The following is a 23,266-nucleotide window of genomic DNA, read 5'->3' as shown; positions in this document are numbered from 1 at the left end:
TACATCACCTAGCATGCAATTATAATCAAATTCATTTCCTAGATATAGACATTCAACCATGCCCTTAAAACTACTGTTAAAGAGCATGCTTATTTAGAATCAGCTGCAAACATGAAGCCTGATGCTGAACTGCAGTGGAACAAGTACTGAGCCTGAGGAATCTTGATTATACTCAGTGAAGTGACTTTCTGGTTTGACTTCACTCTCAGGTGTATTTAAAAGTTGACTTACATAACCAGCTATTTACTTACATAATACCAGTCCTCCCCCTTGAAGGTAAGCAGATGTCTCACTGAAAGCAGTGACAGCTTTGAAGGTAACTGCTTGGAGATGACTGGAAACTACAGTTATGAACCTTATAAAACAGGTTAAGCTACCTTAAATCTTAATGACAAACATCCAAGATAAGCAAACGAAGTCACATTGCATGTAATGAGGGAGTGAAAGTGACATATCCTGAAGGCAGATGATTAACAGACAGCTCAAAAAATTTGATTAAGTATGTGAACAGTACTACTCACTTCACAACTTTGGGAACATTTCTCACTGACAACTATAATACAAATGAAAACAGTGCTTTAAACACATATTGCTTGCAAAAAAAGACATTTATGGAGATTTAGAGAGTTATTTCCTTCCCCAAAATGCAGTACCTCAATGAAAAAAAAACCCTTCAGAAATTGCATTGAGTAATTTTGTAGAAAATAAGTTTTATTTGGCTCCTTTCATACACTTTTTCAAAAAGAAATGCACATTCATACAGTTTGCCTTTCCCAGTGCATGTTTGGATTTGCTCACATATAGCCATTAATATCAAGGCAAAAGGTGCCTTCGATATCATTTCAAACACATTGTATTTTGACTGTAAAGCACCCAAAGTTACTAATTTTCTAATTATAACTTGGAAAGAAATGTTTCTAGTGTTTCTTCTCCAATTCACACATATAAGTGTCTGACACAAGGAAAAGGAGACAGACCTGCAACAAAGAACTGTCAAGCCAATGGCTACCACTCATTTCAAGTGGAGCTAGAGATAGGTTCTCTATTTCATACTGAGTTCAGATATAAAAGAAAAACCCAGTTAGGTAACTTGCTCTTTTCAAAAGCTCAAACAGCATGGTAATACATTGCTTCAAAGCCACAAATCAGCCACTGGTAGTGAGAGTTTATTTGCAGAGAAAGCACTCTTTCCCCAGTTGTTCCTCATGGCCAGGTTTCTTTCCTGTTGATGGTGACTGTGGAATTTGGTTTTTGGTGCTTCTTCTTAAACACTTCCTGAAGAGGAGTAAATTCAGCTCAAACTTTCATACATCACAAGAAGTACTAACCCATCAAGTAGCCCCTATAGAAAAAAAAGTTACAAACCAAGTTAGCAAGCACAAGCAGCACTCCTCAAAAACTGAGAGAGCAAAAACTTCAGACAGACATAAACTCTGCTGATCAAGGCTATTTGAAATAGTAAGTCCCGTACAAAGTACAAAGTAGCCAGCATAACTACATGCTTCTTCTTCAGCTGATTTTCTTCAATGATCACTAAAAACAAATTAGCCTGTTCTCAAACCAGCTTTGGTAACTGGAATTTTTGAAGCCCATGTTACACCCTCTGAAAGGTTCTTTATTTGCACCCGCTACACAAACTACCAACATTCAGATATTGAGTATAACCCCACATTTTCTGACACGACAACTCTGGTCTCTCTTTCTCCTCCATTTCTCTGAAGCCTTATTTCTTTAATGAGTTTAAGAAAGAGAACTGTTAAGACACGTGTACTCAATGCAACAAGAAAATACATAGCATCAACAAAGCAAGAAAATACAGAGCAGGTCCCTATCCAGCAACCTGCCACTAGGGAACCCATCACTTCTGTGTTCCAAAACAGAATTTTTAACTACACTCCAAAGGTTAAAAAAAAATGTATTTAAGAAATAGAAATTACTATAACTGTTAAGCCATGGAGCCACTCCAAAAATTAACTACCAGTTAATCAGATTTCAGCTATTCTTACATAAAATAGATGGAGTAAGGAATAAACAGGGTGGGGAGGGCAAACTGAAAATCCTGCATTTGGATTTTGCAATGCGTGAAAGCTCCAGATCTTTCCTTTTTGATGTGTGAATACAGAGGTACTAAAACGCCACATATATTGCATGCTTCAATGTTACATTAAGTCTTCCAGCAACAAAAAAAACTGAAACATCACCTTTACTATAGGACTGCTTTGGATGACTCTGAATACTCATTACTGCTGCCATCAGTTCTTCTAGTTATGATTTTTCATGTACATTATCACTACAAGGAACTCATTTGCCTTCCTTCAAGTTCTTAAATACTTGCTTTTTCCTCAAAGCCCTACCTTGACATTACTTTTACCAGACCAGTACATACCCAGGCTACCTTAAAATTCACTGTAACTCAGACTCACTAATCATATCTTCTGACATACCAGGAATGGTCACCTTTCCTAAACCACAGCATAATCATACAGTAGCCAGCTCCAAAAAGCACTCAAGGTAGATTATTCCAAAAAAGCATTGAAAGAAGCAACTTACAGCCAACCTGCAGATCTTTAACATTCCTCATTTTATTTTCTGTTACTCTTAAATTTAACATAGGCACACAAAGAAGAAAAGCTGAAAGACTATTAAATCACTTACGGTAATTTCATCCTCATGAAAACTCTGGCCATGAAGAAGCTCAAGAGCACGCTGACAAATCCAATAAAGAGCAAAAGAAACCTATTCAGCTTGGGGATATTTGGTGCATTGGATCGATCCAGAATGATGAATCCTATGCCACCCATTGTGAAGAGGAAGCTGGATGCAAGCCCTTCCATAATATATTGTCCATTTACTCTAAAAAAAAACAAAAACAAAAAAAAACAAGACAAAAAAAAAGGGGGTGGGGGAAAAAAGAGGGCACAGGAAGAGGAGTCAGAAAACAGAAAAAAAAATTAGTTCCAAACCCCATCTACTCAACCTACTTTAGCTGTACAAATACACAGGATGACTAACTTTGATGGATGACTTTCTAACAAAAAGTAGGTATGGAAACTGACATTAGGCAATTACATCAAGGTTTTGACATGCAATTTATCTCCAGGAGTGATAGTCTGCAAGGTGACCAGTCAAGTATGCTAGTGGTTCTAAACGTATCAGGGTATGCTAATGGCTATCACACAAGCTCATCAGTTTTTGGAAATATCTAGTCTATGGTAGAACCTGGTTTCATAGTCTCAAGGCACAAAACCACAACCCCTGGGCCACTGAGCTTTCCAAGTCTTATTTCCATCCCAATGTTTAGGCAGCAGAGCCTGAATCTTCATCTCAATACAAATCCCACTCAAAGCACTGTATTAGCATATGAAGCACATCTACTGGCTCCAGCACACAGCAAAAGCAGTTCCTGCCTGCAGTAATTTTTGCTACCTGCTCACTAAGTGTACACATATTGATTGTGGAGACCCAGCCTGAAAGTGTCCCAGCTCTCTGTCAATCCACAAGACCAGATTTCCTTCTTCTAAAGCTCAGACGGAAAGAGAAGAAGCAGAGATGCAGAACAAACATTGCACCTGGATCACCAGCCTCCAGCTTCCCACAGTCACTGAACCCTTTTCCTATCCTTGTAATTAGCAATACTAACAACCTCATTAAATTGGTTTGGATGAAGCTACTGTAGATACTAATAAATTATTATTGTATATCATTATCATCTCCTATCCTGAAAACAATCACATCTTCATGTTGTTTCCACTGAGTTGTACTGAACTGCTATCAACTCACTGCAGTAGCCCAATTCATCCTCACTGCGACAAATCAAGGAAGCTTGAGACATATACTACCATCTAGTCAAAGTCAGAATTTGGACACAAGGAGTATCACAGACCTCACGGATTCAAAGAACATTTCTTTGTATTTAACAAAAAACATTATTTGTTCCCACACACACTAAAAACAGAGTTACAAATGTAGATTTAAACCTTCTCAGACCAATTAGTTACTATATTCGCAGTAACATAAGTAAAAGGCTCAAAGACTCGTTAGGCATTTATGTTTCCCACCCTTAGACAGAAAAGTTTCAATTACGCTAGAGTTTAAAAGGCCAGAACCTGAAAATTCACAAACATTACGTAAGCTGTTATGAAATATGATCAAACACATCCTCATCCACTATGAAACTCAACTTTAATAGCAAGGGCTTGGAAGAAAAATTAGTACAGACTTTTCATTTGTAGAAGTTTTAGAAGGGCTGAGATTTTCTATTTCCATTGATGTCAATGGTTTTTTTGGTAATATTTGCAAACTGATATAAAAACAGATCCTGCCTCACACAGAGGTCAAAAAAAAAAAACCGTAAATGCAGAACTCTGCAAGGCAAGTTTATTTCCTTATGCTTAGGCCTTTACAGCACCTCTGCTGCTGAGGCACAGCTCTGCTCCTACCCTCTTACCTGTAGGCCAAGAAGGCCACCGGCCTCTGGTGCCCGTGTTCATCTGTCATCGACCCCACGCTGGGAGGTTCCACAATTACATCGTAGATAATCCCTGTGGAGAGAAAAGCAAGCGACACTTTGAGCCATGAACAGCAAGCACTACCCCAGCACCGCAGGGATGCTCAGGCTTGGAGCAGGCTCCTCTTTTACCATCGACCTGGAGCCGGGCAAGGGGGCACTCTGTTGCCCGGGGCAGGAGCCAGCAGCCCGCTCCGCACCGCACCTCCAGCCCCACCGGCCCCTGCCTCACCTCCGGTGATGAGGAAGTAGGACACCACCACCAGCGCGTAAACGGTCATAGCCGAGGGCATGTGCACCCAGCTCGGCCGCTTCAGCTTGATGTTGGGACACTCGAGCACAGCGAAGGGCAGGCGGAACAGCGTCTCCATGGCGGCGGAGGGCCCCCGCGGACAGACACGGCCCCGCTACTCCCTGCCCTGCTCGTCCCGCCGCGGCCGCCCTCCACCAGCTGACACGAAGACGGAAACGGAAATCGGCTTCCGAGTCCTGAAAGGGGTAAATTAGTAAATTTTTAAAAAGCCAGTCTAAACGAAACACCCAAAAGCTACTCCCGGGACGGAATGTCAGACGTAAAGCACAGATTTTTTATTTTCGCTGCTCAAAACCACCTGAAAACTCAGACCTCTTATGGGAGGCTCTACCCCATCTTACTCACCTGCCAGGACCCAGCAGCCCTGACGTGTCGGTGCTGGGTAACGGAGCGGCGCTTGGGGCGGGGCCAGAGCCAGAGCCAGCCACGTGTCCGCCGCGGCTGGGTCCGGTGGCGCCGAGCAGCTGGCGTGTGCGCGTTTGAGTGCACAGGCGCTCGCCGCCAGCCCCACCATGGAAGACTCGTACGGCCAGGTGCAATTCCAGCCCCGCAGCCGCCGCCGAGGGCCGGAAGCACTCTTGGGGGGGAAGCATCCCCGAGCATCGCGGCAGTTTCCTGGCAAGGGGGAGTAAAAGCACGTCCCGCTCATCAGCTTGCGCAGCCGGGCTGGGGAGACACAGGTCCGAAGAAAAAGATCGGTAGCACGGCTCACCCGATTCCATGTGACTGCAGGGGCGCAGGGCCGTGATACCCCTTGGCTGCACCGTGGGATGTGGACCTTGGTGTCGTGGTTTAAGCCCAGCCGGCAACCCAGAACCATACAGCTGCTCACTCTCCCACCTCTTCCTGCCCCCACTCCCAGAGGACTGGGAGGGGAATCTAAAGAATGTAACTCCCACGGGTTGAGGTAAGAACAGTCCAGTAACTAAGGTGTAACACAAAACCACTGCTGCTACCATCAATAACAGTAAGGGAAATAACAAGGGAAGAGAATACAACCGCTTACCACCTGCAGACCGATACCCAGCCCGACTCGAGTAGTGATCTAACCCTTCCGGGTTAACTGCCCCCAGTTTATGTACTGGGCATGACATGCTGTGGTATGGAATTCCCCTTTGGTTAGTTTGGGTCAGGTGTCCTGTCTGCTTCCTCCTGGCTTCCCCTCCTCCCTGGCAGAGCATGAGACTCAGAAAGTCCTTGGTCAGAGTAAACATTACTGAGCAACAACTAAAACCATCGGTGTTACCAACGTTGTTCTCAGGCTGAAAGTCAAAACCACAACACTGTACCAGCTACTAAGGAGAAAAATGACTGCTACTGCTGAACCCAGGACACCCATCTTGTCCTGGCTGGGGCAGAGGCCAGCAGTCACACACTGGGACTATGGCAGATGGGGAGGATAAAGTGCATTAAACCAGCCCAGCAGCTGCCAAGAGCAAGCAGGGTACCTGCCTGTACCCTGATCATCTTACTCCTGTAAGGGTACTTACAGGTTTGCCGGCTGGGCTTAAACCATGACAGTTCTAATGGATCATTTCCAGTCTGAGCCCTCCTCTTTGGAAGAATCTCCCTCTCAGCATCATTATCCTGTGAACAGATGTTTATGACACTTCTCCCAATTATTCCAAAAGTATTCTCCCTCCACTGTGCCTCTTTTCCAAAAGCCCCAAGAAAAACTTTTAATCTCCCAGCTTTTCATGTGAAACAGGAGCACTTCTGGGGCAGATTCGTTACGCCTGCCCTACTTGCTACTTCTGCTTTAAAAACATTTTTCCAGCATACCAAAGCATTGACTTTTGTACTGGCAGAGTAAGGCAGTAACTAATAAAATTCTAACCTTGTAAACTAACTATAGTAAAGACACCTAAAAAAGTCAGGATACTAATGTTAGTCTTAAAACCTCTTTTAATCAGCTATAGCCTTTGGAACAAGTTTTGGCATAACCCAAGCTGAAGAGAAAGAAACATTTCATATTTAAAGCTACATTAGTTGGGGGCAACGTTTATCCATTTTGGGAATACTGACAGAATTATTTTAATGCCTTGGGACTTTGAATCCATTCTTGGGGAAGTACAGCTCTTTTCACCATGCACAGCATTAAGCCAATTACCTGGACATCAGCCCCTTCCTGACATTGAACCCAGGGGACACCAACACCACAGCTGTGAGTTTGCAGGCAGGTAACCCCAAGTACAAGCTCACTGCCACCAAAGGGCAGGCCTTTTCCTGTGATCTGTTTCCTGGCTGACTGTAAAGACTGACAAGCTTCAGGGCTAGGCATGGTGCTGAGAGCACAGTCCAGAGGAGGAATGCGCACACATCCCTAGGAAACACAGCCTGAGCAGATCCACAACTGATCCTCAAAACCTCTCCAAATGGCATCCTCACTGTTCCCAGTAAGTCTGTGTGCTCAGTAATTATTTCTCCTCCTTCCTTATTCCAGGACTGGAGCTGAAAGCTCACTACTTTTTGAAGAAACAGTTACTAGTAAAAACAGATACTCACTTCTTACCAGACACTAAGACTAGTTCAAAAATTCAGAGCTGGAGTAAGAAATACCACTGCACCTGCAGTTAAGTGCAAGAATAATCCAACACACTCCTGGATAGCATTAAAGGCACATTTACAGTTCTTCCTACTGAAAAGAATGAAGCCAATGACAGCCTGTTCAAGCTGCGCTCTGGAGCTCTTCTTGAATCATACATCCAACTGCTGACCCAGAAAGCATCTAATGAACAAAGAGAACAAATACAACAGGCACAGCTTTCTTTCAGGAGACCCAGATGCAGCAGTATACAGCTGCCTGCAAGATATGGAACTGGCTTTGAGAAGTCAAGCAAGCTATTCCTCCCACCCTCAGACTTGAGTAACTAACTAGCACATGCTTCTGAAAAAAAGTAACTATCTTACACCTATACTAGCTCTCTTCTTCATCTGACAAGCTCTCTTCCAGTCCTTAGTTTTAAGTCTTCTCTTGTTTGCTTTTCTTTTTCAGATGACTCACTTTCTTCTGATTGATTACTCACTTTCTTCTGAGTGATTACTCACTTTCTTCTGAGTGATGTCCTCTGATGATTTCATACAACTGCATTGCTCAAAGTTACTCCAGTCTCTCTACAGGATTGTGAGACAGAGCTGAGAGTCCTTTTTAACCAGAACTCCTTCTACCTGCTTGATCTCCCAGTCTGCACACAGCACAGAATCCTGATTTACAGGATTTGCTTCACCAGACCCCAGGTAATGCATCATACAAGCTGTGAGAGGCAGCTCCTACCAGCTTTGTTTAGCAAATGGAATGACTGTACACAAGAAAAGTGGAGCTTTCATTTATTGGGCTGAAACTGCAAAAAGATTCACTTTGACTTCTGGCTCTGTGCCTGTGCCTTCAACACTTTCACAACAATCTTCTGCTCCTCAATAAGAAAAGCTCTTTTGATTCTGGAAAGGAGATAAAACAACAAAACTTTAAGACCTTGTCTATTTAAGTGAAAACACAAAAAACAAAGTTATAATTAGTTCTGCTGTCTCCAACATTAATTACACATGTGGTGTTAGTTCCAAAAGTACACGAAAAGCAAAACCATCAATGTATTTTGTCAGCATCAAGAGACAGGGATAGTGAACAAATGCACAAACACAGCAATCTGGGGAAGGTCTACTGCACCTGCAAACTTACAGTGAGCGGCTTGTAGGCAACCAAGGTAATACCTGATGGCTGAACACTGGAAAAACTCCCACCTCCACTAACTTCAAAGGCAAAATCAAAACTCCTCACTCACAAATTTAGACATTGTTAAAGTCAGAACTGCTGTGACCAATCACAGTCAGCTCTCTTCCTCGGAACTACAGAAAACTTTATGCGAGTCCAGTTACCAAAACAAGACCAGTTCCTCCCTGAGGATTAAAGCTCCCATGCGCATAAAACTCTGGCAGGGCAAGCCATGCCTGAAGATAGCTGTCTCTGAAAGACATGTAAGGCCACCATGCAGATGGACGCGACAGCACTTATACATCAACAGCCCACTTGACAGCTTTGAGCTAAAAACACAAACACACCATTTCAATGCTGTTCCCTGTGCATTCTGTATATATGGCTACTTCTGCAGCACACAAAATCTACCAAAGATGCCTAAACAGATGCAGAATAGAGTGCAGTTTAGGGAGAATAAGAATAAAGCATACTCATGTACTAAAAAAGACCTACCAAGCTCATGAGGCTTTTGGGAAAACATGCAGAAAAAAGACTCGCCTAACACTGGGAAGTTACGCTACAGATCTGCAGCTGTAACAACCAGTCTCCAGTGGCATCTAACACGATTCAACTTAGAACTCACACAAGAAAAAAGAGTGCTGGCAAGGTCTGTACTACAGATGAAAGAACTGGCATTAGATTGCTGGCTCCAGAGATATGCTTTAATTACCATTTTCAGGGATGTCGTTCTTTGTAATACATGTTTTTCCTCAAACTTTCCAAGTAAGTATAGGATGTATAGGTGTTACATAATAAAACTGAATTCAGTGACACGAGGATGATCATGGGACTGGAGCACCTCCTGTATGAAGACAGGCTGAGGAAGTTGGGGCTGTTCAGCCTGGAGAAGAGAAGGCTGCGTGGAGACCTCATAGCAGCCTCCCAGTATCTGAAGGGGGCCTATAGGGATGCTGGAGAGGGACTCTTCATTAGAGACTGTAGTGACAGGACAAGGGGTAACGGGTTAAAACTTAAACAGGGGAAGTTTAGATTGGATATAAGAAGGAAATTCTTTCCTGTTAGGGTGGTGAGGCACTGGAATGGGTTGCCCAGGGAGGTTGTGAATGCTCCATCCCTGGCAGTGTTCAAGACCAGGTTGGACAAGGCCTTGGGTGATACGATTTAGCGTAAGGTGTCCCTGCCTACGGCAGGGGGGTTGGAACTTGATGATCTTAAGGTCCTTTCCAACCCTAACTATTCTATGATTCTATGACATCCAGCAAAGTCCATCTTAAAGCTTAACCACATAAGGATGCTTATATGCAACCAATCAATAGTTCTGAATCCCAAACTGCATAAAGAAGCCTAACTGATCTTACACTAGTATCTTTGCAGAGTACAGAAGAGCAGGCCAACAGAACAATCTGGGCTCAATATAAAATATAAAAATCCAGGATAAGCAGACTGTTTAGCACCAAAGCAACAGTGCGGTAAAAAATAATGAATAACAAACTTGCTACAGAGAAGCTCCACAGCAGGAATTAGCTCAAATCAGAGGGATAAAATTGCATGCATCACTACTAACATGCCTCGTGCCTGACCCTCTCATTTTACTATACCAAAGACAGACAAGTGTTTTCAAAGTTTTGGTCCACACTAAGAAAACACATGAGATGTAAAATGTCATGCAAAGCACAAGAATAAAGCTGGCTTTCTGTAAGCTTACCTGTCGCGGACACACTTGGCACACATGGAACCACCATAGGCCCTGCTAACGTGCTTCTTTGTTTTTGACAGCCTCATAAGAACTTTAGGACGCACAGCACGAACCTACAGAAATCAAAAATGAGAAGTGTATCATAACAGAGTACTTTTGGGTAACAGCTGTATCAAGAAAATTCACTCTAATAATTTAAAATAGCAGCAACACGTGAAGTTGACTATTCAAGATGCAAAAAAGTGACTGAAATCGCAGCTTGTAATATGTGCCATCTTCAGTATTCCTAAGCTGATCTTTTCATTCTACCACAGGATTTCACCCATAGACTCATTAAAAAATTATTAGAAAAGGACTGTTTTCCCAAGGGTAGGAACTGCTCAAATATTGACATTACTCAAGCATTCCCACCACTGTTAAGTGCAACAGCGTTACACCAAGAAAACCGTTTGGAGAGAGACATAATTTTAAAAACATTCATTCCATTTTCCTAAAGCTGAAAGCCCACCTAACAAATACAACCTAAAGACTTCTAAACCTGCTACAGAATCACCTCAAAGAAAATTTCAGCCAGTTACATCTTACAGAAACAAGAGTTCAGATATAAAGGAATGAGAACCACAAGCAAAAATTATTTCTGTGGAAGAACTTTAAAAAGGCACTTACTCTTTTAGCTTTCAAAGCTTACTTTACCAGTTAAGTTTTACAACGTTTGGATAAAAATAGTTTTAAGAAAGTTTTTCCAACAACAATTAATCAACAGACATACTATATTACATACAAAGACTCTCTGTAGGGAAAAAAAAAAAACATTAAAAGTCATATGCCAGCAAGGCTAAGACTTACACCACGAAGTCTTCCTGGACAGATACCACATGCTGACTTGGGAGCCTTCCCCACCTTCTTGGTGTAAAGGTAAACAATCCTGTTCCCGGGTGTTCGGGACCTAAATATGGCAGAAAAATACTCAGCTAACATAACAATCAGAACTTAAATTCGGCTTTCTCAAAATGTAGATTAGGTTTTCATCAAAACTATGTCTTACTTACAGTCTGGTCTTGTTGGAAGCTGTGTTGTAGGACAACCTACGGCGGTAAGTCAGGCGCTGAACCATTTTTTACACCTGTATTAGTCAAAAATAAAGCAGTACTACTTTAAAGGCTCAACATCCATATGGAAATTCACATATCACAGCATCACCTGCACTGAAGCACTGAGCAAGATCCGAACCAGCAGTTGCTGATTCTGTATTAAAAGAATTAAGGCATTTCCTCATCAATGACAGCTGACAAAACTACACTAAAACCCAACAAAATGGGTTGGCAGATGGAACATAATTTGCGATAAACATTCATGTAACTAATCTGAACACAGTTCAACATCCTGATCTTGTCTGTATGATGTCACGCTCCCCTAGAATACTACTTAACGCTTTAGCAGCTGTGTATTATTATCTTATCAACACAACCTCCACTGGCAAGACTGAAAGCCGAGATGAAGTAAACCCTACCTTTTCCACCTCTATCTGGCAGCAAGCTGTATTAACCGTGCTCTAGACCCAGACCAGAATCATTCTCCGGGCCGAGCACAATGCGACAAAGGCAGCGAAACTCTCAGAACCCCGCACCTACCGCGGCCCAATGGAATAAGGCCCCGGCAGCCGTTAACAGCCCGGCAACTCAACAGCTGCTGCCGAGCCTTGCACTTCTTGGGCGCCGGGCTGGTGGGAGGCGAGCCTCAGCGCCGCAGCACCGGCTCGCTGCGGCCCGGGAGACGTGGGCTCCTGTCGGGAACCCCTCAGCGGAGGCCCGGCCTCCCCGCCCTACAGCTCTGGCCCCTCCGCCGGCCCAAACGAGGGCCGCAGTGCCGCCGGCCCATCGCCACAACCCCCGAGGCCTTTGACCGCTCCCCACCGCCCGCCGAGTCGCGGATGAGGGTGGATGAACGCCCACAGAGCTTCAGTACCCCCGCCATACCTGGTGCCGCCGGACCCGGAAGAGGAAGCCGAAGCGCGCGGGTCAACATTGAAATAGAGACGCTCTGAAACCCGGAAGGAATAGCGGCGCATGCGTGCTGTGGCTTGTGTCGGCCATGGTTGTATAGGTGGCACCATGTTGTACGGAAGCGGAGGAGAGAGGGTAGTGCCATGTTGTACGTCTGGGGCCGGGCGGGGCGCCGCTCAGCGGCAGGAGCGGGGAACAGAGCCGGCAGCACGGGCAGCGGAGCTGGTGAGATAGTGTGAGGGGATGTGGTAAAGCACCACAGAATCCTCTCTGCCGCAAATCACAGAATGATTCAGGAGGGACCTTAAAGATCACGCAGTTCCAACCGCCTGCCACGAGCAGGGACACCTTCCGCTAGACAAGGTTGCTCAAACTTGACCTTGAACACTGCCAGGGATGGGGCAGCCACAGCTCCTCTGGGCAACCTTTGTCAGTGCCTCACCACCTGCAGTGAAGCATTTTTTCCTAGTGTCTAATCTAAATCTCCCGTCTGTCAGTTTAAAGCCATTCCCCTTGTCCTAGCTGTTACATGCTGTTGTAAAAAGTCCCTTACCAGATTTTTTGTAGTCCACCTTTAGGCACTGGAAGCTGTTCTAAGTTCTACCCAGAAAACTTAGGAGATCTCCAGGCTGAACAAGTCCAACTCTCTCAACCTGTCTTCATAGGAGAGGTGCCTCAGCTCTCTGGTCATCTTCATGGCCCTCCTCTGGACTCGGTCAAACAGGACCATGTCCTTCTTATGCTTGATTTCTCCACTTTCCCTCAGGATCCTGTGCACATGCTCTCTTTCTTCCCCTCTTGTTTTTGGTCTGTTTTGTGTGTGTGTTTTTTGTGGTTTTTTGGTTTTGTTTTGGTTTGGTTTTTTTTTGTATGCTTCACTGAAAAACTATTTTTCTAAAACATTAGCTTCTCTCCTCAGAAAGAACATTTTGTTCTTTGTCATGATAGTTATGTACTTGAAGGCCCATAAGCCATTTCTCAGACTGCTACTCTCAGTTCTAAATTACAAGCCACTCATACATGGGTTTGCATGCCAAACTGGCAGATAACACACATGGGCAGGCACTCGAGCAGGAACATAAAGATATATAAATGTTTCTCTGCTGGTCGGATCCACCTGACCCAAAATCCTATTTCCAAGCCATAAGTACCTAGGAAAAGCATAGGGGAAACACAACAAGGCTAGATGATCTTTCCCTTAATACACCCTCACTACATTCACCAGCTGGCATCTTGCAAGCTTGCTGAGCTGGGTCATGTTCTCTGGCTACCATATTTAATGGCCTCTGGTAGATCCCCGAGAAAAGAAGGGAACAGAAACGGCAAGAGCTAAGAGAGCATAAGGTGGTTAGTCAGCTGCCAGAAACAGTGTTCCAGTGGTGCCAGATCTGCCAAGTCTGCAGTTATTAAAACATAAACACAGCTTCTCCTATCAACCCCTTGCAATTTCATTAAGCACTGCTTTCTCAGGAAGGAAAGGAGGAACACTCTCTGGAAGGAGCGCCACCTAAATACATGTCTTCTCCAGGATGTTTTATTCAGCTCCCATCCACACATACACGTCCCTGACAAACTGACAAGCACATTGACAAGCAGAGCTGGCCTCTGTGTTCTGAAATGAGTGGCTGGATGGTGAAAGGAAGTCCCCCACCATCCATCTGTGGCCTCCCTAATGGATCCTGCCACATGGCACTGACACATCAAAGACTGAGAGATTTTAAAGCACAAGTTTCCATCCCTTCTGTTCCCCAGTTCCTGCTGCTGGTGGTGGTCCCACTCTGCCACACAAAGCCCATTTCCTCCTCCTCACAGTATGGGTGAACGCGTTGTGGCTACTGCTGCAACTGATGCTGACTTGCACAGGCAAAATCTTCATACAGTATCAATTGGAAATCACCATCTGTGAGAGGTCCGGGACCAGGCCCACTCTCTGTAAGACCTGAAATGCTCTTTTGCTCCCCTGGCCTAAGCAATGTTCTACAAAGATAACCAGGGACCTGAGTATTAAATATGTAGGATGCTGCTGCCATCGTTAGCAGCTTCAGCTTTGCTTTTGGAAAGTAGCGGGAGCTCAGAGAGCTTTGATGTGTGCTCCTGGCCTTATTTACTGGTTTGAAAGTTCATTGTACTGCATCTTCTCTGTTTTCGATCTATAATTATTATTTCAGTTAATTATTGAGTCTTTTTAAGTGCAAATTATGGACACCAGGATTTTTCTAATTCATGAAAGAAAATATGTATGAACTAGATTTTAGGGTACATTAAAAATCGGAGTGTATTTCAGATGACAAGTACACTTCAGAGCAATTAGAGTATTTAATATGAACTTTCTAGGCCCAGGACCCTGAAGGGAATAAGAAAGCCAATTAAATTAGATTAAATAATCATGCCTAAATATAAAAGTGTAACACAATCCAATTGTTAAATAACAAAACTATTAAATTATGATGGAATAGTTTTGTTTAGATGTTGTCAGTGCAACAGGTAACTATTTTATTATTGAACAACAGTATTGATACTTTTTGAACCTACCTAATTTGGGCTCTAAACTCAACTGATGTAAATTTAGGAGCTGTCACTTAAATTCCAGCAGATTGCTTCTGCTGATGCACTGGCCTAGTTTTTTAATCATTTTCAGTTTATTTCATAAGAGGAACAGGACCATCAGGCAGACAGCTAGCCAGAACATCTAGAAATGTTAGTTTTATGACAACTGGTTTAATGCTGTCTAATGTGGGAAGAAGATTTTAAGCAGGAGCTCACTAAGCCCATTTTGTACAGATTAGTGCTAGTCAAGTGATTCTCTCATGTTCTCTGCTACTCCTGCCTCTTCACAGGACCAAATTTTCTCTTTTGGGAGCATTTATTTTCCATGCCCAACATGTTTCATTAACTCTTTCTACAATGTTTTCTTTCCTTGAAAACAATAAAGGGGACAGATCAGCAAATGCACAACCTGTTGACTGGGAAAACTAACAGTGGCATCCTATAAACCCCATATTTTCCCTTCTAGGATGGTAGTGGAATCACAGGGCCTAAGGATGTGGGCTTTTTTCCTTGAGAAAACTGAAGGTTGGTTTCCAGGGTGTATTTACTTATTGGCAGTGTAAAACTGGAACCCTGTTTTCCACCAGAGATCGTTAGGAAGATAATAATCTCTGATGGCAGATTAGTAATATGGTGCATTTTGCACCAGCCAACAAGTTGTGACTGCATTCTGTTCACTGCATCAAAAGAACACTTTGTTCCCAATTTAAGACCAGTTCTTGGTATGTTGACCATCCTTGCTTTCTCTTCTGCATGGCTCTCTCCTTACCTCTCTTTTTGCTGAAAGTCCCCTATCTATGTGCACAACCATTCACTTGGTCCCATGGTAGGTTCCAGCAGCATAAGAGCAAGAGTGCTTAAATGAGTAAAGCTCTATGAGCTCAGCAGGACTCCAAGAAAGTATCCCGCTTTCCTTCTCTCACCCTCCTGTCCCACACCCAGGGATCTCCCAGGCCCACACCATAAGCTTAAATTGAAAAATGAGAGGTTGCTTTCACTTATATTCACTTGATATTGCACCAGCCTAGACTGGCGAATTCTAAGAGGCATGGGATGGAAAGTAAGCCTGTGTGCAAGCATATATAGGGTACTGCAGAGAGGTAAAAAAAAGGTGATAGCTGGGGGACATGCTGCTCCTGTTAAGCCATAGCCACAATACTATTTCTATGAATGGTGGATGTATATGTGCTTTAGAAATGTCTCATTGAAATCAGAATCCAACCTCAAGTGCTGCATTGGTACAACCAGCAGGATTAGGTCTGTAAATGAGGGAAGGAAGTGAGAAACAGAAAAGTACTAGTAACAACTGGAAAGAACAGAAAGAAGAAGAGGTCCTACAGTCCATTTTCTCTCCAGAGCTATTTTTTTCTTAAAAATCCCATTGCCTTTCCTCCTTAACTATGTGGCATGTGTCACAATCTGATTATACTCATTTATATCAACATAACCCTTCCACAACCCAGGTCTGTGCAAATTACATTAGAAGAAACTGTAGTTCATTTCCATTTCAGTAGAGCTTGTTAAACAAGCAAAATTATTTTGTAGCAAAGGGAAAAACAATTTAGTGGAATGCACTCCTAGTATAGGAAGTACATAACATCATATTTGGGTCGAAACTTTTTCTGTCAGAAATGTCATAACCCCGTAAGAAAGAGAATTAAAATCCCGTTATTTTAATTTACATCTAGCCATGAGATAAGTAAAGTTATCATTGAAATTCTAATTAAATAGGATGATTGACTAAGGTAGGACATCAAAGAAGAGAAGTGAATATGATAAGTCAAAGTCTTATTAATTAGTCTGCGTGGAAGAAATTCCTGGGACGTCAAGCTGAGGCTGCTGCAAGGAGAAAAAAAGCAGACAAGAAAATGTGTGTTTCTTTGAAGTTAGGAACTGAGATAGTGATGGAGGTAATTGTGTCTGACTGGATCCAGTAATGAAGAGCTGTAAATCAGACCTAGGAATCGGAGGAAAGATTCTAGTAACGAATGTGGCTGCCCCCCTGCTGCGAAGAAACAGAATGCAGAGCTGACTAATTGACCCAGTCTATCTCCCAGTAGCTCTCTGTTATTATTTATTAATTTTTAATTTCTGAATTATTTACGTTCTGGGAAATTATTTTTGACAGCCTGTTAGGCGTGCCAAAGTTAATGGAGGATGAAAGGACCGGTACTAGAATTAGCAGGGATGTAGTCACAGGCTACTGAATTTAATGATTTTGGAAGGGAAAATTGATTTCACACAGCGTGTCACTTTATACTACTTTAGGGATACACCAGCTATTTGATTAATTGAGGAATAACCAACTCAAAGTATATTTGAAGTGTAAATGAATCACAGTGCTCAGCTGTTTATTTTTCCCCTTTTCTGATGAGAACACTGAGTTTGCTTAAAGTTGCTGATTAAAACCAATACAGGTAGGCTCCATACTCACACCTGCTTACTTGCTCCTGCCTTGGAGAAAAAAAATAATAAACTTCACCATCTGGAGGAGACATGCAATTCTCCATCTCACTTGGGACGGAGTTCGTCCTTTCCACACAACGCCTAATTAAACAGGCTTTGTGCGTACTCCCCCTCCCTCTGCTGAAAGTGTTTTTAGACAGAGAAGGATACTGAGCTTGCGGGCAGCTCATGCAGCCAAATGTGAATTCTGCACAGTGGTGGCTCCTGGCTGCTTTTCCTCCACTCCCTAAGATGAAGCATGGGTCCCTGGCCTACGACATCTCCCAAGTCACTTCTCCTGGTACAGTGGTGTTATATTGGTCTACACATCTACAGGTGCGGAGCAATGAGAAAATAAAGGGGCTCTGCAAAGCTCTTCCAGGCTGTGAAAGTTGTCCTTCATCCTCAGTGTCAAATGTAAGCTGAATCCTGTCTGCTGCTCACGTCTAAGCCTTCTAGCCATCAAGGGCATGGAGGAAATCTTTTCCCAGCAATGAGTGTAATGCTGCATGCAGCTCACATCTCCAGAATGATTCACACTGGAAATGTCTCCAGAGCTGCTCGGGATCATCACTTGCTCCTTCCTCCGACAGCAGCTGCCTGAGGCAAAGTGTATGGCTGCATTTCATCTGCCATACAGGGAGGATGTGCCTCCCAGCATCCTGCACCTAGGATCAAAGGGACAAAGCACCCTTGCTGACAGGGCTTCCTATGGCAGAATTGGGTAAATCATTTAATTAAGGGCAGTGTAATCAGCCACGTGGGCACTGGTGGTAGTTACCATGATTTTGGATTAGGATGGCACAGTGTGACGTCCAAAAGGTCAATCATGCATGAGGTGCTTTAAAAAAAAAAAAAAAAGTGTTCATGATTTAAAGACACATTAAAAGGTATAGGGAGGTTTTGCTGCTTAGGTTCTCTAAGGGGTTTATACTTCAGTTAAACATCTTGCTAGGTTATTTTCCTGAGCACTTCAGGAGTGCTAGGAACATTTCTTTGTGATGTTTTACTGACAGGAACATGCAAAGTTAGCCTGTTCTTTTCTGTTGCTTTTTGGATTTACCAGAGGCAATTAGCTATGCAAGAAGGATCAGCTACAACAGGGTGTTAAAAGAGATGTGTGACCTGTGGCCTCTGCTCCAGGGATTGCTACTTTATCACTTTTTTTAATCATGTGCAGACTGGACTGGCTCCTAGAACAAAAAGCTTGATTCTGTGATTGTCACTAAAACTTTCTAAAGAAAAAATACTGTACTTGATGTTGAGAAAAAACCACAAATTATGATTTACAAGATTGCACTTTTTGTTTGTAATAAAATTGCATTACTGAAACTACACTCACAGCCATGCAACTCTGAAGAGTTCAATTCACTGGTGGCAGAATTGAGTGCCCCAAATTTCACAGAAAATGTCCTATATATTTAGATGATGGCTTAAGAAACAGTGAGTCATATCTTCAGATGTCACAGAACAATTAGGCAACTTATGCTACTTGAAGATCTGCCTTACAGTTTTAAAATGATCAGTGGATAACCAAATACATTCTATATGTATATGTAGAAATTAACCCTAAAATATTTACATTCAATAAATGCAGCTAAGTAGTTGGATGAAGATGATTTAGTGTGCTCTGCTGTTCTATCCTGGAATGAATCCATCACAGATCTGGCTTCTCCCTATTTCAATATTAAAACAAAAGGGATATGCTTGCAGTGCAGCACCCTGGGAATTCAGCTCAGAAGTCCAATTAACAACAACTAATTCCCTATACTGCCTATTTACCCCTAAGAGTTGGCTAGATATAATAAGTCATGCATTTTACATTTAAGCTTTTAATGCCCAGAGGATAACAAAAATCTATCCTGATCACTTTTTATTTTCATCATGTGAAGACAGAAGAAATCATCCCTCCTTCCCCCTTCAGTTAAGTGTACCCATATCTTGGCACTAAGTCTATGAAAGGAGATGTGCCCTGCCTTCTACCTACCCTACTTAGAATCATAGAATCATAGGATAGTTAGGGTTGGAAAGGACCTTAAGATCATCTAGTTACAACCCCCCTGCCATGGGCAGGGACACCTTACACTAAACCATGCCACCCAAGGCTTTGTCTAACCTGGCCTTGAACACCACCAGGGACGGAGCATTCACAACCTCCCTGGGCAACCCATTCCAGTGCCTCATCACCCTAACAGGAAAGAATTTCCTCCTTATATCCAATCTAAATTTCCCCTGTTGAAGTTTTGACCCGTTACCCCTTGTCCTATCACTACAGTCCCTAATGAAGAGTCCCTCCCCAGCATCTCTATAGCCCCCCTTCAGATACTGGAAGGCTGCTATGAGGTCTCCACGCAGCCTTCTCTTCTCCAGGCTGAACAGCCCCAACTTCCTCAGCCTGTCTTCATACGGGAGGTGCTCCAGTCCCATGACCATCCTCGTGGCCCTTCTCTGGACTTGTTCCAACAGTTCCATGTCCTTTTTATGTTGAGGACACCAGAACTGCACACAATACTCCAGGTGAGGTCTCACGAGAGCAGAGTAGAGGGGCAGGATCACCTCCTTCGACCTGCCGGTCAAGCTCCTTTTGATGTAGCCCAGCATACGGTTGGCTTTCTGGACTGCAAGCGCACACTGAAGCCGGCTCATGTTCATTTTCTCATCAACCAACACCCCCAAGTCCTTCTCCACAGGGCTGCTCTGAATCTCTTCTCTGCCCAACCTGTAGCTGTGCCTGGGATTGCTCCGACCCAGGTGTAGGACCTTGCACTTGGCATGGTTAAACCTCATGAGGTTGGCATCAGCCCACCTCACAAGCGTGTCGAGGTCCCTCTGGATGGCATTCCTTCCCTCCAGCGTATCAGCTGAACCACACAGCTTGGTGTCATCAGCAAACTAAAACTTCTGTTTTAAGTACATCTTAAAACAATGTAGAATTATTCACCTTCAAATGATGGTTTACTGCTCATGCACTGGACCAAGCTTACTACCCTTTAGACTGTCACACTGTACTGTATGCAGTATACACTCCCCTCACACTGGTGATAGCTCACTACAGGAGGAATCGAGGTAGTGCCCTGCTATGAGCATATTTTAAAAGTTAGAACTGCAACATAGTGTGTTTATTACCATGCAATAACATGCTAAAGATTAGGCAAATACTTTCAACAACTAGAATGATCTTCTGCAGCTCAACAACAGAATGATCTTCTGCAGCTGCCAACAAAATATTTTTGCAACACTGTACTTTGCTGTGCATGGCAAAAACCCCAGAAGGTGTTATCTTTTCTCAAAGCTGTGATGAACTTGGCTTATGCTCAGGATCAGACTGGCTGTTCCTTATGGGGGTTTCTGAGTTGCATATTTGCAGATTCAAGGCCAAATTTCCAGAGGGGCTCACAGCCAGCTTTCCAAATGCTCAGCTGCCAAGCTGTGAGCCAGGCCCAGGAATCAGGACAACTGAATGGGAACTGAGCTGTTACGAACATCCCAGACTAATTGGCTGATTCCTCTCTTAGCAGCTCTGTTTGGGACAGAAGTTGAGACAGCTGAATGCAGTATTTCTGACATACTCAGATACGATTTTTAGTACCTGTTTTCTGTACAGAGCTGGCAGCTGCAAGAAGGGGCCTCCTCCAAACTTTTGAAGAAAAGTGTTGGCTGCATCTTGTTCTTGAGCAGAGTTTTAGATTGTTCTGCACCCTCCTCCCTGTGGGCAGCAAAAGGAGCAAAAGTCTGACACCCTGGTCCTGAAACAGGGCACTATGGAAACAACATGAATCCTGAAACAGGGCTCTGTGGAGAGGAATACAATACCCACATTTGTGTAATACCCCATGGTCTAACTTCCTGGTTGCTGGGAAGCAAAGGAGGATGGCAGCAGTAATGATTCTTTCCCTTCTAAAGCCTATAGATTTTAAGTGCTTTGAGGAGATGGAAGGCAAGCATTAAATTTTGATTAAAGGGACACTGCCAACTCACATTAAGCTTAGAATTTAGTGGCTTGTAACAGGCAGGTGTAGGTCGATTGGAGCTTGCATATTGGGTGTAAATATTTCTTTGCCACAGGGTGAAGACAAGCATCTTATCTTGAAGCCAAGAACAGAAGACATCAAAACTTAACTTGATTAGAAACAAAAATAATATGGTCCACTCTAGTTTTGCTGCTGAGGGAGAAAGAGTGCAGATGGGAGATACGTAGCTTCCTAGATGTGTAACAGCTCACCAGTTAAGTTTGGTGTGTGAGAAGCTCATTTGTTTGTTTGTTGTTTAATGTGTTTTTTAACAGTGATAAAAAGCCACACTAAAGTCCTATTTTAAAGAACTGGCTAGGGACTAGAGTGAAAGGAGAGGTTACTGCAGGTAAGCTGGTGCAGGGACTAAGCTGCACCTAGTAAATGCCTTTGCATCTGCTTTTCTTTATGGTGAATACATAATGAAGGTGAAGCCATCTTGTGTTTAATATATGGTCTATTGCAGCTGATGAGCGAGTGGCTTATTAGTTTCAACAATCAGAGGTACTTCCTGCAACTCATTTTGCCTCTGACAGGAGGCAGATCCAAACCAAATTTTCCAAGGAGAGAGCCTAAAAGACAGCACCTCACTGTAGCTTCAACACACACTAACCCTATAGAAAGAATATTACCCAGAACTTCTCATTCTAAGAGAAACAATGGCAATATCAATCCAGATTCTCACCTGATAAAAACCAGCTCCATGAAAAGAGCTATGCTGATTTATAATAGCCAAAGCTCTGACCCCATATCCCAAAGTGTTAGCTGCAGCCACAGAAATCTACTGCAGTAAAGGTGTAGCTCAGTTTGGTCTTGCCTCAAGCAAAAGCTCGGTTGCTGCTGCAGATTTATCTGTTGTCTTTGCAATATTTACTCAAACAAGCCTGTCAAGGGAACAGGTTAAAGAAATCAAAGTGAAAGACAACAATGGCTGTGATTTTGTACTTCATAGAGTATGAAAGAGTGAAGCAGACCTCAGATAACCATCCCTGTGGCTTCAGATACACTTTGGGCGCAATAATGCCTCCTCCCAGGGTCCATGCATCAGGTGAGAGGTGATCCCCAAAGCTGTAGTGTTAAGTATATATGATATGTACGAGGACAGATGAAATAAGGCCATGCTACTGCACTAGAGATGGTATACCGAGTACAGAAGAGCGCCGGAACACAAATTGAAAACTACTTGTTAAACAAGGTTAATTTGTTCTCCTTCCACAGTGTAAAATGGCTTCAAACACTTCTAAACTAGGTCATTTGACTGCTCAAGAAATACATGGTGCTAGGCAGCTGTCTTTAGCAACAAGTTTATTGGAGAGTTTGATTGCATCCCAAAAGCATGCTAGATATTTCTGACCATATCAAAGAAAACTCAACTATATTACCAAGGCACACTAATGAGGTGGTTTGTTTAATTGAAATCCTTTAAGTTTCCATGTAGTACAGCATGAAAAAATCATTATTTTCATTAGATGAGCTACTCGTTAGCTGAAAATCTAAGTTACAAAATATCACAGTGTGAGATAATAAACGCATTGTAAAATGCATTAAATCCAGGTTATTAAAAGGAATTTCTACTTAAAATATATAGCCATGTAATTTGAGCATAATTCCTAGTATTATGAATCAGGTCTGGTCCTTTGAAAAACATAGCCCAACCCAAAGGACCTTATTGTGCTCTCATTGCAATCACTGTCAAAACTCTGAGCTATTATAGCCCAGATAAATGACTTGATTACTCTGTGTCACCATTCTGTAGTAATGGGTCTTGCATATAACAGTTAGAAGTTCTAAGACTCACCTAAAGGTCCCAATTTTGGTCTTGAATTCATCACTGCTCTGTTTGATGCCATCATTAAAAGCAAGTCAGAAAGCAGTTTATAGCTTGTATTTTTAGAGTCAAATGTTTACCTAAAAGTATAAAACTTGGAGAATTCGTGAGCTTTATGAAAGAGCAAACATCTTCCATGTATTTGGTGAGAAGTAGTTTAAGAACCATATTGAGTCCATGATAAATTTGGGTGAAAAAGGAAAAA

At 43.0% G+C, this 23,266-nt stretch overlaps 2 protein-coding genes and 1 long non-coding RNA gene across 4 annotated transcripts in view; all 3 read right to left on the bottom strand.

Annotated features, from left to right (window-relative positions):
- Positions 1 to 690: 690 nt before the first annotated feature.
- On the bottom strand, positions 691 to 5,180 carry OSTC (oligosaccharyltransferase complex non-catalytic subunit). The gene is made up of 5 exons (XM_061478423.1): positions 5,166 to 5,180; positions 4,740 to 4,996; positions 4,448 to 4,541; positions 2,656 to 2,853; positions 691 to 1,342 (listed from the first exon to the last, which is right to left on the bottom strand). Exons 2-5 carry the CDS (start codon positions 4,876 to 4,878, stop codon positions 1,324 to 1,326), a joined length of 450 nt encoding a protein of 149 aa, XP_061334407.1. The 5' UTR covers positions 4,879 to 4,996; positions 5,166 to 5,180; the 3' UTR covers positions 691 to 1,323.
- Positions 5,181 to 8,130: 2,950 nt separating this feature from the next.
- RPL34 (ribosomal protein L34) lies at positions 8,131 to 12,257 on the bottom strand. 2 transcript variants are annotated; one of them, XM_061478406.1, is made up of 5 exons: positions 12,205 to 12,257; positions 11,278 to 11,351; positions 11,075 to 11,174; positions 10,238 to 10,341; positions 8,131 to 8,258 (listed from the first exon to the last, which is right to left on the bottom strand). In XM_061478406.1, the coding sequence occupies exons 2-5, from the start codon at positions 11,340 to 11,342 to the stop codon at positions 8,174 to 8,176; spliced, it is 354 nt and encodes a 117-aa protein (XP_061334390.1). In that variant the 5' UTR covers positions 11,343 to 11,351; positions 12,205 to 12,257; the 3' UTR covers positions 8,131 to 8,173. The 2 variants fall into 2 exon arrangements, with proteins under 2 accessions (XP_061334390.1, XP_061334388.1); XM_061478404.1 differs by lacking the exon at positions 12,205 to 12,257 and adding an exon at positions 12,092 to 12,102 and having other exon boundaries at positions 11,278 to 11,354.
- A 3,353-nt stretch (positions 12,258 to 15,610) lies between these two features.
- The window catches only part of LOC133282396 (uncharacterized), a 120,504-nt gene continuing 112,848 nt past the window's right edge, over positions 15,611 to 23,266 (bottom strand). The window contains exons 4-5 of the long non-coding RNA XR_009747641.1: positions 20,813 to 20,929; positions 15,611 to 18,899 (exon numbers count right to left, since the gene is read on the bottom strand). This is a non-coding gene — a long non-coding RNA (uncharacterized LOC133282396). The remainder of the gene's footprint in view (positions 18,900 to 20,812; positions 20,930 to 23,266) is intronic.

Source organism: Pezoporus flaviventris, unplaced genomic scaffold (assembly GCF_033815535.1).
Source record: "Pezoporus flaviventris isolate CSIRO_AGI_PZ_B2104156 unplaced genomic scaffold, CSIRO_AGI_Pfla_v1 ptg000002l, whole genome shotgun sequence".
NCBI classification, from domain to species: Eukaryota; Metazoa; Chordata; class Aves; order Psittaciformes; family Psittacidae; genus Pezoporus; species Pezoporus flaviventris.
Note: the sequence above shows the minus strand (reverse complement) of the source record. Positions and strands in the feature narration are given on the sequence as shown.